Here is a 16,720-nt window from a genome sequence, read left to right as displayed (position 1 = left end):
CTTTTGAAGATCATGAGTGAAAAAGAATTTTGGTGAAATATGTTTTGTTCTGTCTCCTTTGATGTATCCTCCCTTCAGTTGAGCTATACATGCAACATTGTCTTCATACAATATTGTTGGAGCATCTTTTGTCAAAGAAAGACCACATGTTTCTTGAATGTGTTCAGTTATTGATCTTAACCAAACACATTCTCGACTTGCTTCATGAATGGCTATTATCTCTGCATGATTTGAGGAAGTGGCAACCATAGTTTGCTTTGTTGAACGCCATGATATAGCTGTACCACCACATGTAAATAAATAGCCTGTTTGCGATCGACCTTTATGGGGATCAGATAAATATCCCGCATCTGCATAACCAATCAATTGTGACGTGGAATCATTTGAGTAAAACAATCCCATATCAATGGTACCTCGAAGGTATCTGAATATATGCTTAATTCCATTCCAGTGTCTGCGTGTTGGTGAAGAACTAAATCTTGCTAACAAGTTTACTGAGAAAGCTATATCTGGTCTAGAATTGTTGGCAAGATACATTAATGCACCAATTGCACTAAGGTATGGTATTTCAGCACCAATAAGCTCTTCATCATTTTCATAAGGCCGAAATGGATCTGTATTAATATCAAGAGATCTCACAACCATTGGAGTACTCAATGGGTGTGCTTTATCCATATAAAATCTCTTTAAAATATTTTCAGTATATGTTGACTGATGGACAAATATCCCATTTGTAAAATGTTCAATTTGTAGACCAAGACAAAATTTTGTCTTTCCAAGATCTTTCATTTCAAACTCCTTTTTCAGGCATTTTACTGCCTTTGAAAGTTCTTCTGGAGTTCCAATAATATTTAAATCATCAACATATACTGCTATTATGACAAATTCAGATCCAGACCTTCTCATAAAGACACAAGGGCAAATTGGATCATTTTTATATCCTTCTTTTAGCAAATATTCGCTAAGACGATTGTACCACATTCGCCCTGATTGTTTCAACCCGTACAAGGATTTTTGAAGTTTTATTGAGCAATTTTCTCGAGAATCCTTGTATGCTTCAGGCACTTTGAACCCTTCGGGAATTTTCATAAAAATATCGTGGTCCAATGAGCCATATAAATAGGCAGTGACCACGTCCATTAACTGCATTTCAAGCTTTTCATGAACTGCCAAATTCATTAGATACCTGAAAGTAATTGCATCCACCACAGGGGAATATGTTTCCATATAGTCAATGCCAGGTCTTTGCGAAAAACCTTGGGCTACAAGTCGTGCTTTATATCTTACGACTTCACCCTTTTCATTTCGTTTACGCACAAAAACCCATTTGTGCCCTACTGGCTTGACACCTTCAGGTGTTCGAACTATTGATCCGAAAACTTCACGTTTTTCAAGTGAAGTTAACTCTGCTTGAATTGCATCCTTCCATCTTGGCCAATCATTTCTCTGTCTGCATTCATCGACAGATTTTGGTTCAAGATCCTTATCTTGTTGCATTATTTCAATGGCAACATTATAAGCAAAAATATTATCGACCACAATATTATTTCGGTTCCACCGTTTTCCTGTCGACACATAACTTATTGAGATTTCTTCATTCTCATTATTTTCAGGTACTTGGACCTCCTCGGTGGTATCACCATTTGTTGTGTCTCTGGGCTCTTCTTGAGCACTCGCCTCCAAATTATGATCATCTTGATCATTCATTCCTTTCCTTTTTCGAGGATTTTTATCTTTGGAACCAAATGGTCTTCCACGTTTTAAGCGTGGTCTAGATTCATTTGCCTGAATAAGTTGTCCTACAGGGACATCAACTCGAACTTGAGCATTAGCAGCTGGGATATGCGATTTAGTAACCCGTGGAAGGTTAGTAAATGCATCCGGCAGTTGATTTGCAATATTCTGCAAATAAATCATCTTTTGAACTTCTTGCTCACATTGATTTGTTCGAGGATCTAAATAAGATAGTGACAATGAATTCCAATCTATCTTATTTTTCATCTGCTTATGTTCTCCCCCTAATGTTGGGTATACTGATTCATCAAAATGACAATCAGCAAATCTTGCCGTAAATAAATCTCCAGTCATAGGTTCCAGATATTTTATAATAGAAGGAGATTCATACCCAACATATATTTCCAACCTTCTTTGGGGACCCATCTTTGTGCGATGTGGTGGAGCAATTGGGACATATACCGCACACCCAAATATTCTAAGATGGGATATATTTGGCTCCCTTCCAAACGCCAACTGTAATGGGGAAAATTCATGATAATTTGTTGGCCTTACGCGCACAAGTGCTGCTGCATGTAAAATAGCATGCCCCCATACTGAAATAGGAAGTTTTGTCCTCATTAGCAATGGTCTAGCTATCCATTGGAGGCGTTTAATCAATGATTCCGCTAGACCATTTTGTGTATGTACATGAGCGACCGGATACTCAACTTTTATTCCAATCGACATACAATAATCATTAAATGATTGAGATGTGAACTCACCAGCATTATCAAGACGAATTGTCTTTATTGCATAATCTGGAAATTGTGCTCTTAACCTTATAATTTGAGCTAACAATCTCGCAAAAGCCATGTTGCGAGTTGATAATAAGCACACATGTGACCATCTTGTAGATTCATCTATCAAGACCATATAATATTTAAATGGTCCACATGAAGGGTGAATTGGCCCACATATATCACCCTGTATACGTTCCAGAAACGCAGGGGATTCAATCCCAACCTTAGTTGCTGATGGTTTGATAATCAGTTTTTCTTGGGAACAAGCAACACAAGAGAATTCCTTAGATTGAAGAATTTTCTGATTCTTCAAAGTGTGCCCATGTGAATTCTCAATAATTCTGCGCATCATATTATAACCGGGATGGCCCAACCGGTCATGCCAAATGATAAAATCATCAGAATTAGTAAACCTTTTGTTTACAATGGCATGTGATTCAACAGTACCAATATTTGTATGGTACAACCCAGAAGAAAGTGCAAGTAATTTTTCGTGCACAATTTTCTTCTCCATATTTATTGTAGTAATATAAAGGTATTCAACCTTTCCTTCATTTGCAGTCTCAATATGATAGCCATTTTGGCGAATAACCTTGAAACTTAACAAGTTTCTTTGAGACTTACTACAATATAATGCATTATCAATTACCAATATCGTTCCTCCAGGTAGTAATAAGGTTGCTTTTCCAGAGCCTTCAATTAATTTTGTACTACCAGATATTGTATTGACATAGTCCTTTTTCATAATCAAATGACAAAAATATTTCTTTTCTTTTAATATCGTATGAGTTGTGGCACTATCCAAAATGCACATATCTCCATTATTCATCTTGAATCCAATTGAAGACTGATAAATTTATTTATCTTCATAAAATAAAAATGCATTGTAAGAAATAAAATAAGTAACAATTTTGCTAGAAAAACATAAGTCCCTTTTTTTTAAAAAAAAATAATTAAATTATGGTAATTTAGAATTTAAAAAATTATATGATTCAATTATGATGAATGTTACGATAATTTAGTTTATGGAATTATATACTTATTAACCTTAAATAAATATTATACACAAGTATTAAAAACAAATATAAAATATTATAAAACATTAATATAATATTATTCATCATGTATAGATAATTTGTTTATTGACATAAATAATACAATCATTATATATTATTAATGTCTAAAACATTAACAAGAATAAATAGTTATTATAATGACATTAAATAAGGCGAATATTTTTTTTTAGTAACAATATGATATTAAGATTAAATAATAGCACACTAATAGTAATTAATTACAACATTGTAAAATAGCACAATGTAATAAATAATATACAATTATCATAAAAATGTAACCCTGATTATTATTTTTTTTTCTTCAAATACATAAACGTAAAAACACAATAATTCGAAGTACATGATAACATATTGAAAAACATGAAATTAAACATCAATTAAGATCCTTAAAAAAATCTTCAACCTCCAAATGAGTAATATCATTGAGGTCATTAAAATCATCATCCCTTAAGGCCATATTTGCTTCAATATTATCATTATTCAAAGGCCTTGCCTCAACATTATTTTCGAACGCCAAGTGTGACTCTATCCGAGCATTAGAAGAAGAGGCACCACCTCTATTTGCCTTTCTTTTAAAAGAATTTTGATAAAGTCTTACAAAATGCTCAGGCGTCCGACATTCATTTTTCCAGTGGCCTTTCATGCCACAACGATGACAGTTACTTTTTGAAGGGCCATTTTGAGAACTGATATTGTTCTCCCTTTTATGTTGACCACCACCACGACGATTATTATATCGTCCTCTGCCATTGCCACGCCCACGCACATTATTGTGACCTTGATATTTATTATGTCTTCTTTCAGACTGGCCATGTGCTTTTACCATATTTGCCTCCGGTAACGGAGCAGTTCCAGTGGGACGGGCTTCATGATTTTTCATTAAAAGGGCATTATGTTGTTCAGCCACCAGAAGGCATGATATCAATTCAGAGTATTTTTTAAAACCCTTTTCACGGTATTGCTGCTGTAATATTACATTAGAGGCATGAAAAGTAGTTAGTGTCTTTTCTAACATGTCCTCATCATTTATATTTTCCCCACATAATTTTAATTGGGAAGTTATTCTAAATACAGCAGAATTATACTCAATTACGGTTTTAAAATCTTGAAACCGTAAGTGCATCCACTCATAACGAGCCCTTGGCAATACCGTTGCCCTGAGGTGGTCATACCTCCCTTTTAAGTCTTTCCACAATTCAAGTGGATCTTTCACTGTCAAGTATTCCATTTTTAGGCTTTCATCTAGATGATGACGAAGGAAAATCATAGCCTTTGCTTTATCCTGACTTGATGCTGTATTTCCTTCAATTATAGCATCACCAAGACCCTTAGCGGTAAGGTGAATTTCAGCATCAAGTACCCATGACAAATAATTTTTACCAGAAATATCAAGTGCCACAAATTCCAATTTTGACAAGTTTGACATGATGAAAATTAATTTGAAAGTAACAAAGATAACTTAAAAATTAAATTTCTTTAGTAGATATACCTGATGTAGAAGTTAATTTTCTGAAAAATTAGAGCTTCGTGCTGATAACGTGTTATGAATTAACTAACTTGACAATTTTATAAAGGAAGAAGAACAAGAGAATATGTATATAGAAAATATTAATAGAGAGAGTAGTAATATAGAGAGAGTAATAGTAATTCTTTCTTTTATGTGTTTTTTGTGTATTTTACATTGAAGTTTAAGGCTATATTTATAGCCATATTTACAAGTGGAGGAAAATATTAATGGGCATTTTACCCACTTAAAAAGTAAATGGACTATCCACCATTTTAAGTGGACAACCATTTTACTTGGTTGATATTACTTGGTTGATAATACCCCTTTTTTTTTCTCTTCACTTTCACTAAGCGGACAAATTACGGTATTTAAATTGTCAATGATTGAAGCAAAAGGCAACCTTTTTTTTTGTTGGGCAGGGAACTTGAAACCAATCTTTCTCAAGTTTCTCTCTAAAAGACGGCTTTTCTTATATTCACTTAAAGTCAATAAAATATCTTTTAAGAAAATTATAACATATTAGTGATGATAATTGTGGGACCCGATTGAGCGGGTGGTTGGTGTTAGTGTTGACTTATAATAGTAGCTTGTGGTGATGATGATTAATAGTGAAAATAAACGAGTTGATAGTGATGGTTAATATTATGAATCTGTATTGCATGTTAAATTAATCACGAATTGCATTATAATAGATTTATCTATATTACACCCTTTTGAGCTACCATTCTTTTACAACCATGTGTGAACTCAAAATACTTATGTAAAATTACATACCCTTTAAATCATATCTTATCGTGACATGCACTAGAGAATGAAATCCATAAAAGTATACCGCAACAAGCTGCAATAAGCTAGAAAACTTTTTCAAGAAATAGAAGGGTTCTTTTATTATACTGATTTTTTCTTTATTATAATAGTAAGAAAATCAAATGCTCCTGCATCCAAGATTGGTAGAATTACACAACAAAAAAACCACAAAGCAAAAAAGAGTAGATGATTATTTCATCATAAGATACAAAAACAATAACATAAAGCTTATTAAAGGCCTCAAACTCTTGCTATATCTAATGAAGTTTTTGTTCAAAAATAAAACAACAACATCATAGTATATAGTATATAGTATATACTACCACTTATATAAATTAAACTGAAATTGTTTGTCCATTTCCCTCCTTAGTTATTTCCTCTTCTCCTTCATTTTCCTTTGACATTTCCTCCAATGATTTTCCTTTAGATTCAGGTACTAATAATGTGAACAACATTCCAAGAAAATTAACACAACCTAAAACAATAAGTGCATTTTTCACACCTATACCAGTTGGATAACCCGCGTCGACGTTTGATGGATCAGTAGATTGAGCAGCATACAAAAATCCAAATGCACCAACAATTGCACCAGCTTTACCAGCTGCAGCTGATATCCCGTGGCACGTTGATCTTAGCCTAGCTGGAAAAATCTCCGCGGGTACAACAAATGTTGTAGCATTTGGACCAAAATTCGCGAAGAAAAAGGTAAGTGAGTACATGATCACAAAACCAATTCTGTTTTCCTTTTTAGTCCAATGATTATATGGTATGGCTAACGCGAACATGAAAACTGTCATGAAGAAAAACCCCATCAATTGAATTGCAAATCGACCCATTTTATCGATGAATGCAACAGTAAACCAGTAACCAGGTACAGTACTACAAAGTGCAATAAGAGTTTGTGCTTTTGCAATTTTGAAAACCTCATCCAACGCGTTCATCGTCTCTGGATGAGGTATCCATCCAATTTTACTAAAAATATCTTTCTGAAAAAGATTCTGACTGTAGAAAGCAATATCTAGTAAAAACCATGTACTAGTTGTTCCTAGCAAATGAAGACCATGGCGACGAAGAAATTCCTTAGTAAACAAACCAAAATTGTTCCCTCTTTCTTCAACAATCTTGTCAATTTTATCCTCCTCTGCTTCAATTTCAACATTCAACACTTTGGACATATCCTTAGCAGCCTTGGTAGCATTCTTGGCTACTAAGGCTGTGTAACGCGCTGTCTCAGGCATCTTCATACGCCAATAATAAGTAAGCAAAGCCGGTATAGCACCAAACATGAGAATAATTCTCCATACAATATCAGCTTGAGGAGGTGTTGAATCTTTACCATTCACTAAATAAATTGGTGCAGGGTAAGCATTTTTAAATGCACCAGCAACAACAAGTGCAACAATTCCACCAGTCAAAATACCAAAACCTTGCATAGCGAAAACCGCAGCAATAAAAGCTCCACGTGTCTTTTTATTCGCGTATTCAGACATAATGGTAGCAGATAAAGGGTAATCGCCACCAATACCAAAACCAAGCCAAAATCGAAAAAAACATAATGTAGCAATAACACCATTAGGTGTTTTACCAAAAGAAAGTCCTGAGGCAATGGAGCAAATGACCATAATCATAAGTGTCATTCCATATACTTTCTTCCTTCCCATTTTATCACCTAGCCACCCGAAAAACAACTGGCCCAAGAGGGTCCCAACAAACGCGACACCATTGACTGCAGCTGAGATGCCAGAAGGGAGAATTCCTGGCTTAGGTGCACCTTCATGATGATAGTAAATTCGACCGAGCAATTTCGTGACAAGTGAAATACAGAAAAGGTCATATGCATCAGTGAAAAATCCCATTCCAGCTATTACAATTGCTGTGAAATGATACAATTGTGTCTTGGCAACATCAAGGGCATTTAGTACTTGTAATTGATCTTTAGCCATAGCTATAGGTACTAATATTTATCAAACTCCTATAGATTTTTTCTAATGTATAAAAGGGGTTATTAATAGAATGATTTGACAGAATAAGACAAAGGACAAGATTACAACAAGTTCAATTTTGGAAATATCTTTAATATTATCAAAAAATATATTGTATGAAAGGCATATGGTCTCATAGAAAGGGGTATATTCGGCCGACTTTGTATATTACAACAAGAAGTATAGTTGTTAGATACTTCCAATATAATGCAGCTAAGTTTTCTTTTTCCTTGTTAAAACTTATAAACATCTTCAGAAAACAGCCTGTTTCTACTGTCACAAACTACTAGTGCATGTCCAAATATATATTTTTTGGCATAACACATAAACATATCCGTTAATTTGGCTTCAACTGATATCTATATCCTCCAACTTTGGGTGTGCACAAATAAGCACTTAAATTTATATAAAGTTGAACAAATAGACATACACGTCCTACATGACAATTCGTATGAGATACACTCGAACAGATTTGTATTATGTCATATAGGACATGTGAGATACATAGATGCCAACTGAGATCAAGTTAAATGACACGTTTATGTATTATGACCTTTTTTTTTCCAACTAACTATTTTTGACTTGATTACAGGTTTAGGTGAATTTAATAACTTTAATACACACGTGCGCTAATACAATATGTATTGATATAGTTCTTTCATGCGTTTTCAACTGATACAACACATGCACTGATACAACTGATACATGTCTGATACAATCAATACCCGCAACCTGAATACAGTTATTTAGTTGATACAATAAATATCCGCCTGATACAACTCTTCCGCCAACAACTATAACTACATTTCATAATAACGCTCTAAACTATAACTATTTATTACTATGAAATTTACTCTTAATTTTACACGACAATGGGTAATACAAGAAGTCCATATACTACCTACAAAAAATCACATCTTTCAAAATCCAAATCAAGAATATTCAGAACAAATTAATAATGACTTTCCATGAGCTGAAACAAACTCCTTGTGGAAAATGAAAAATTAAAGAAGAAAGCTGGATTCTCTTTTCTGCTCTTTTGCCCAGCTATATGCACATTAACTTATGGTGTTTTTTCAAGTATATCTTTTCATTATTCATGTCATACATAAAAAAAGTTGAATTAATTCAGATAAAAGTTCCTTTTTGCTACCTAAGCCCTTATCTAGAACATGCCTGATTCTACCTCATAGCATTATATATCACAAGAATACGTGCAAAATACCAAAAGATGTATTCCTTCCGTCTTAAATTATCTGTCATAAATATTAAAAATAGTTATCTTAAATTATGTAAAATGTAAAATAGTTATAAAATTCTTCCTAATTACTGATTTTTAAAAGATATGTAAAAAAGAATCACGACAGATAATTTGAGATATGGAGTATAACATTTAAGAGTAACTAAAAATATAGTTGTACTATTTTAGTTACTTCTTAAAAGCAAGTGTTATGAGTGTCATTGTGTAAACATGCCAATTTCGTCAATTTCCCGTAACAATGATAAAATTATAGATAAATCATCATTGTAAACACATAAACAAAATATATTAAATCATACAAAATTTGGTTTTAACCCTATAATTAATTGAGTTTAACAATTGTTTGAACTTTACAAATTAAACAAGTCCTCGATGTTTAGCTCTACGTAGAGTCTAACTTTCTCACTCTTTAAATATAAGTTAAAAAATAGAATATATAGGTTCACTTTATTTGACAATATGGTGAAGTCAATCATTTTCAGTAAAACGCTACATGTTTGAATTGTATAATTATTTTTATGCAAGAAAATAAATTCGTTGCTAAGATTAATTATTTCTCAAAAGATCGATAGCGAAGCGTAAAAATTGTGGCCCTTCAATTGACATTTTTGTTTTTAATCTCAATACGCGTTCTACGTGAAATTGACATACTAGAAAGGGAAATATAGTCTCAATCCATCAAAATAAGAGTGACATAAATTATTGACTATAGTAGAGATATTTACCTAGTTTTCAAGATTGTTAATTAACATCTTATGTGTAAGGCTCCAATAGCAACATAACATCTACTATAATTTACTAGTGATGGAATCAGAATTTTTATTAAGGGATTCAAAATATAAAAAGAGGTAAAAAATACACGATGAAACTAAAGAGACACCATATATACACATACAAAATAATTTTGACTTTATATATACAGTGTAATTTTCCAACAAACTAGTTTTGAATGAACTCTTTACGGTACCCTGATTCCGTCCCTGTGCAAGAATATTCAATGAAACTACGAGGAGAAACAAATTAATTATATTTCTAGGACATTATGTTCTTAATTTCCTTTGTCTAATGTAGAGATTAAGGAAAAATATTGTTTTTTTTTTGTTGATGAAACGTAACGCAAGCTGTTCTCCCAATATTTTATTTTTTAGGCCAAGCTGATTTTTAGTTTTCTTACTGTCGCTATTAGAATTTGATCATTATATAATGGCATAATACATAAATATGATCTTTAACTTGGCTTTAGCAAGCAACGATAACCTCTAACTTTACTAATGCACGAGTAGACACTTTAACTATCCAAAACTTGAAGACACATTCGTCCTACATGACATCCTACATGGCAATTTTTGTGTGTTACGTGGCGTCATACGTGTATTGTGCCACGTAGGACATTTTTGTCTACTTGTTTAATTTTATACAAGTTTAAGTGCCTACTTGTGCACACTCAAAGCTGGAGGGCATGAATGTGAAATGAGGCCAAATTAAAAAATATATTTATGTATTATGCCTAATTATTGTCGAACACATTAACGAATCAGAGTCCAACGTCGTTTTTGATTGAATTATTTGGTCGTCTTATATGATTTTGTATGATCCTTATCTCACCATGATTTAACTTTTGGGATTAAATTTGACTGACCAAGATTCATTTTCTTATCAGACATTGCGGATCCAAACATCCAATAAAAATTTGGTTCAGGGTTCAATATTTAGTGAATTCTTCAATTCAAACATATGATTTGTGCAAAACCTATTATGTCTTGTTCTAGGTTCTGCCTATGTCTAGTTGCATGCGGAGGATGTTATAGTCACACATCAGTTGTGAGTGAATTATTTGATCTTATAATCTTGATCAATCCTTTTATCTCATGAGCGAGTTTTAAGAGTCACTTCTACCACCAACAATGTTGGGATATTATAACTATTTATATGCTCAACATAATTTCTCTTTGAAGGAAGAAAGCTTACCATGTTTGTTTTTACTTTGTTTTCCATTTGGTAACAAAAGTGAAAGAGTACTTACCACTCTACCACAATCCTGGTTGATGAAAGCTTACCAAGTTGTTTACACATGAAGAAAGAACATAAAAAATAGAGTCAAGACATGTTTTATGGAAAGAGATGTATAACAAAAGAACCTCCTTTGGTTACTTATATATCTCAGAAATTCTGAGACTTGCAGTACTAAGGTAATAATGTTTAATTACCATCAGAAACAAACAAAAAAAAAGGTAGAGCTTATTCCATCTTAAAACAAACTACAAAGCACCTCTTTCTATCCCAAAGATTTGTTGCTCCCAAGACCACAAATTAACTCAAAATGCATCATAGTTATATACTAATTCATTTGTCTAAAAATTAAACAGGAACTGTCCTTCCACTAGTTGCCCTCATTTCAGCTTCACTTTGCTCTTCTTCCCCTTCATTTTCCCTTGACAAAACTTCCAATGACTTCCCATTGGATTCTGGCACCAAGAATGTGAACACCATACCAAGGAAGTTAACGCAACCTAGGACAATCAGCGAGTTCCTCACACCAATGCCAGGAGGGTAACCGGCATCAGTCTTTTTTGGATCCGAGGGCTGAGCAGCGTACAAGAATCCGAATGCACCAACCATGGCTCCTGCTTTTCCTGCTGCTGCTGATATTCCATGGCATGTGGACCTCAGCCTCGCTGGGAAAATCTCTGCGGGAACAACGAATGTTGTGGCGTTTGGACCGAAATTAGCAAAGAAAAAGGTGAGTGAGTACATGATAACGAAGCCCATTCTGTTATCCTTGAGAGTCCAATGATGGTATGGAATGGCTAAGGCGAACATGAAGACTGTCATGAAGAAGAATCCCATCAACTGAATTTTGAATCGACCAATTCTATCGATGAATGCAACTGTGAACCAGTAACCAGGAACAGTACTGCAAAGAGCAATAAGAGTTTGTGCCCTTGCAATCTTGTAAACTTCTTCCAATGCATTCATTGTTTGTGCTGGTGGAATCCATCCAATTGCACTGAAAATGTCCTTCTGGAAAAGGTTTTGACTGTAGAAAGCAATGTCCAACAAGAACCACGTGCTAGCAGTTCCGAGCAAGTGAAGTCCATGGCGACGGAGGAACTCCTTAGTGAACAAACCAAATTCATTGGCTCCTTTTGCTTCAGAAACAGTCTCAATTTTCTCTGGCTCTGCTTCAATTTCGACTTGCAACACCTTGGACATGTCGTTAGCTGCCTGTTTCAAGTTCTTGGCCACCAAGGCAGTGTAACGGGCGGTTTCAGGCATCTTCATACGCCAGTAATAAGTAAGTCCAGCAGGGATAGCACCAAACATGAGAATAATACGCCACACGAAATCAGCCTGAGAGACTGTTGAAGCAAGAGGAGCATCCTGATATGCTGGTGCAGGGAATGCACCCTTGAATGCTGCAGACAGAATGATTGCCACCATTCCACCAGCCAGAATTCCGAAACCTTGCATAGCAAACACAGCAGCAATGAATGCTCCACGAGTCTTTTTGTTAGCATACTCAGACATGATGGTGGCAGAAAGGGGATAATCACCACCAATGCCAAATCCTAGCCAGAATCTGAAGAAACAAAGCGTAGTCATAACACTTTTTGGTGTATGACCAAATGAAAGCCCGGAGGCAATTGAACAAATGACCATAATCATAAGGGTCATTCCATAGACTTTCTTTCTTCCAAGCTTATCTCCGAGCCACCCGAAAAACAATTGTCCAGTAAGGGTGCCACAGAAGGCGACTCCATTAACAGCTGCTGCTACATTAGGGGGCAGAGAGCCAGGTTTCAATGCATGGTCTTCATGGTAGTAAATGCGGCCAAGCAATTTAGTGACCATAGAAATGCAGAAAAGGTCATAAGCATCAGTAAAGAAGCCCATGCCAGCAATCACAATTGCTGTGAAGTGATACAATTGTGTCTTTGCTATATCTAGTGCATTTAGCACTTGCAAATCTTTCGCCATGACTAAACTTCCTGCAAAAACAGAACAAGAGGGTGTAAATTATAAGAATTTAACTTACATCACTAACAAAAACATATATTTTAGCCTGTTATAACAAGTAACATACTTATTGTTCAAGGTTACGAATCCCACTTCTTATTGTGGCTTTACACTGTCGGTATACAAAAGTTAAACTCAAATTACAGAACAAAACAAGAAGATATATTGAGGATTGCATCAATCAAATCTAATCACAACAAGACGGTGTAAATTATAAGGATTTAACTTACGTCACTTATAACATAGTAAACTTTTTTCACAAGAATGTATATTTTAGCCTGTTATAACAAGTAACATTGTTCAAGATTACTAAACCCACTTTTGATTGTCGCTTTACACTGTCAGTATACAGTAGTTAAACTCAAATCACAGAACAAAATAAGAAGATATATTTTGGATTGCATCAATCAAATCTAATCACAAGTAAATTATAAGGATTTAACTTACATCACTTATAACATAGTAAACTTTTTTTCACAAGAACGAATATTTTAACGGGTTATAACAAGTAGCTATTGTTCGAGGTAACTAATCCCTGTTTTTATCGTGGCTTTACAATGTAGTATATTGAAGTTAAACTCAAATAAAAGAACAAAACAAGAAGATATTTTGGGATTTGCATTAATCAAAGCTAATCTGAATAATTACTAAGTCTGTAAGTTGTCCACTAGGGGGTAGAGAATTGACTTTTTGGTAAAAAAGACAAAGGAAGGGGACCACAAAAGTCTTGTTTTCTATCTATTTATTTTATTAGTTTTTATTTGACACATGCTGGGCATGCATGCTACTTTTCAAAGCTGGTGACCTAAGCTGTGATATTTATGATAGTGTATATGTGAAAGCAATAAAGAACCTAAGCGTTTAATAGTCAAAATTGAGAAAAAAAAAGGGTTATAAATCACATCAGATATACAGTACTTACTACTATAATAATATTTCCAGATAGGGATATACAGATTCCTTGAGATTCTGGCTGATGTTATGATCACAAAGATGAAGTACTTGAATAAACAATAACAACAACAAACTCAGTCTAATCTCATAAATGAAGTCTCGAAAGATGGTGTATATCTCAGAATTTGAGGTTTTTTGTTTATGTAGTTCTAAATAATGATATGGACCTAGTCGATTAATCAGAATTCAATTCCGAGCTCGTTAAGTAAGCCTTTCTCCTACCTATAAAAAGATAGAGAGACTTTTTTATAAAAAAAAAAACTCCGACTAAAGTAAAGCACTTGGGTAAAAAACAATTCATTCAGAAAAAAATATGTTTACATATGGAGTGGTGATATTAGTCAAATTATTTTTGAAGTTGCTATCAAAGAGCAATAATTGAGAGAAAGTAAGTATACACCTTCTTTCCCTATACATGGTCCATGCTATGAAGTCATGCAGAATATATATATATATATATATATATATATATATATATATATATTATTAATTTATTTTTAGAAGGGGAGACTTTTCAAAAAAGAAAGGAACAGCCTAACAAATACATGTGAACCATAAATCTAGAGACAAGTTAGTACTTTTACTAAACAGAACTAAACATAGGAGCATACAAGTGTATTTCATGATTCCCATTTTCAACAATCAACATATAATACTAGAAAAAACAAGAGCTTATGTTACATCAAAAGATTTTTTATTTTCTTGTACAAATTAGACTCTTTTGAATAGCTTTAAAAAACAAACAAGAAACACCATAAATATCCCTCTCTAGCCTCTATATGGTGTGGGAGGTTGAAGAGATTAAAAAATACAAATTTTTTTCATTTGGGGGTGTTTAGAAAAGGGGAAAAACTATATCTTTGATCCTTAAATCAACAGGGAAATCCATCATTACTGAAAAAAAATCATATAAAATAGAAAAAAAAATGAAATCTTCCAAGACATCATCAATGTGCTAAAAAATCATTTTTTTTAGATAAATCAGTATATGGGTATGAACAGAAAACATACCCATTGATCAAACCCTTCATTTCCACCATAAAAAAACAATCAAGAACTCAAATTTTTCACTATTTTTCCATCAAAAACACTAATGCATGGGAGTAAAAACTAAGGAAAACTAACAAAAGGGTAAAAAAGTAAAGATCTTTACACTAACCTTAAAGAAATTTCTTCACCAAGATTTCAATTTCCACCAGAATCAAGAAACACCAGAAAAAGAAAAAAAACCAAATCTTGAAAAGATTGGTTTTTTTTTTTACGTTCAAGAACTCCAACAAAAATCCCAACAAAAAAAATCAAAGCTTTGGGTTACTTTGCATTTTTATTATTAGTTTCACTGAATCTGCACTCATATGAAGAGAGAACGTAATATAACTGAGTTTTTATTAAGAGAATTAGTGCCGTATTTAAAGGGTCTTTGATGATGGTATATTTCTAAGGTATATTCCTTCTACTTGCCTTCTTTATAGGATTTAGAACCGTTTGATCTTGCCACGTGGTAGACAGGGTCCACAAGATGGTGTTATTTTCACACGTGGCATGATCAGAGGTTTTTGAGTTTTTTTTTGGTTTGATGTAAGTCAAAAGTCTCCTTATAAGACACGTACTTCACCGGATCACCCAACCTGTTTAGTGTTGACTACTCTATTTTATAATAATACTCCTTTTTAAAAAAAAAATGAATTTATATAGTTTTTTAATATTAATATTAGTTTAGGAATTGCTTAGTTGTCTATTTGCTTCAAATAAAATTCTTTTGAGATGAGAATGCATCGAAAATAAGTTATTTATTTTCATAAAAGTAGAATTAAAATATGCATATATTTTATGTTTTATCGATTTCAGTTATGAGATTACGCTAGATCTGTTATAACTATTGTTATTGCTATTATTATTTTAATTGGTTGAGTATTTATTAAGAGAATACTTAAAAAGTGACATAGTTTACTTTAGGTAAATATAATTAAAGTTATTAAATATTTTTATAAAGAAATATACGAAAAACTTGAAAGATGAGTACAAGATATATGGTAGCTCAGGTAGCATTAACTATTAAAAAGAGATCATTATAATCCAAAGTTATAATTGGGTAATCGTAATTAAGATTTCATATTCAAATTTGCCTAAGAATATTACATGCAAGTTCATCTATTTTAGTCTTGATAGACAAATTTGTTTTTTCACAATTTGTGCTTATTATAACAAATTCTTCGATATATTAATCTAGGTACATACATATTATTTTAGAATCATATTATCATAAAAAAAGAGATATATCAATATTGTTGTGCTAGAGAATCACTTAAAAACTTATAATTGAATTATTACTCATACCCTAATTAAAATCAAAAAGAAGAATTTTGTAACCCCATATATATATATATATAGTAAAAAATAAAGTACGTAAACTTTTTTCTCAAAATAACAAAATATAACAAATGGTTATCAATAAAGCTATGGATTTGTCTTAAAATACCAAAATCAACGTAATCATATGATGAAAGTCAAATAAATATTGGTGTATATAGTATAAAAAATCCTTTTATTACATGTATATATACAACTTAAATCCCAACTAATGATCCTAATGTTTTGTT

General features: G+C 33.0%; 2 protein-coding genes across 3 annotated transcripts; both read right to left on the bottom strand.

Moving 5' to 3' along the window:
* Positions 1-6,074: 6,074 nt before the first annotated feature.
* Positions 6,075-7,864, bottom strand: LOC129881858 (low affinity inorganic phosphate transporter 3). Its single transcript, XM_055955967.1, has one exon. The coding sequence runs from the start codon at positions 7,847-7,849 to the stop codon at positions 6,242-6,244; it is 1,608 nt and encodes a 535-aa protein (XP_055811942.1). The 5' UTR covers positions 7,850-7,864; the 3' UTR covers positions 6,075-6,241.
* Positions 7,865-11,273: 3,409 nt separating this feature from the next.
* Positions 11,274-15,498, bottom strand: LOC129883133 (low affinity inorganic phosphate transporter 1). Of its 2 annotated transcripts, none has more exons than XM_055957724.1 (2): positions 15,280-15,498; positions 11,274-13,138 (listed from the first exon to the last, which is right to left on the bottom strand). In XM_055957724.1, the coding sequence occupies exon 2, from the start codon at positions 13,125-13,127 to the stop codon at positions 11,508-11,510; it is 1,620 nt and encodes a 539-aa protein (XP_055813699.1). In that variant the 5' UTR covers positions 13,128-13,138; positions 15,280-15,498; the 3' UTR covers positions 11,274-11,507. The 2 variants fall into 2 exon arrangements, with proteins under 2 accessions (XP_055813699.1, XP_055813700.1); XM_055957725.1 differs by lacking the exon at positions 15,280-15,498 and adding an exon at positions 13,234-13,268.
* Positions 15,499-16,720: the final 1,222 nt, after the last annotated feature.

The sequence above is a fragment of the Solanum dulcamara genome, chromosome 3 (genome assembly GCF_947179165.1).
Source record: "Solanum dulcamara chromosome 3, daSolDulc1.2, whole genome shotgun sequence".
Taxonomy (NCBI): Eukaryota; Viridiplantae; Streptophyta; class Magnoliopsida; order Solanales; family Solanaceae; genus Solanum; species Solanum dulcamara.
This window is presented reverse-complemented; position numbering and strand designations above follow the sequence as displayed.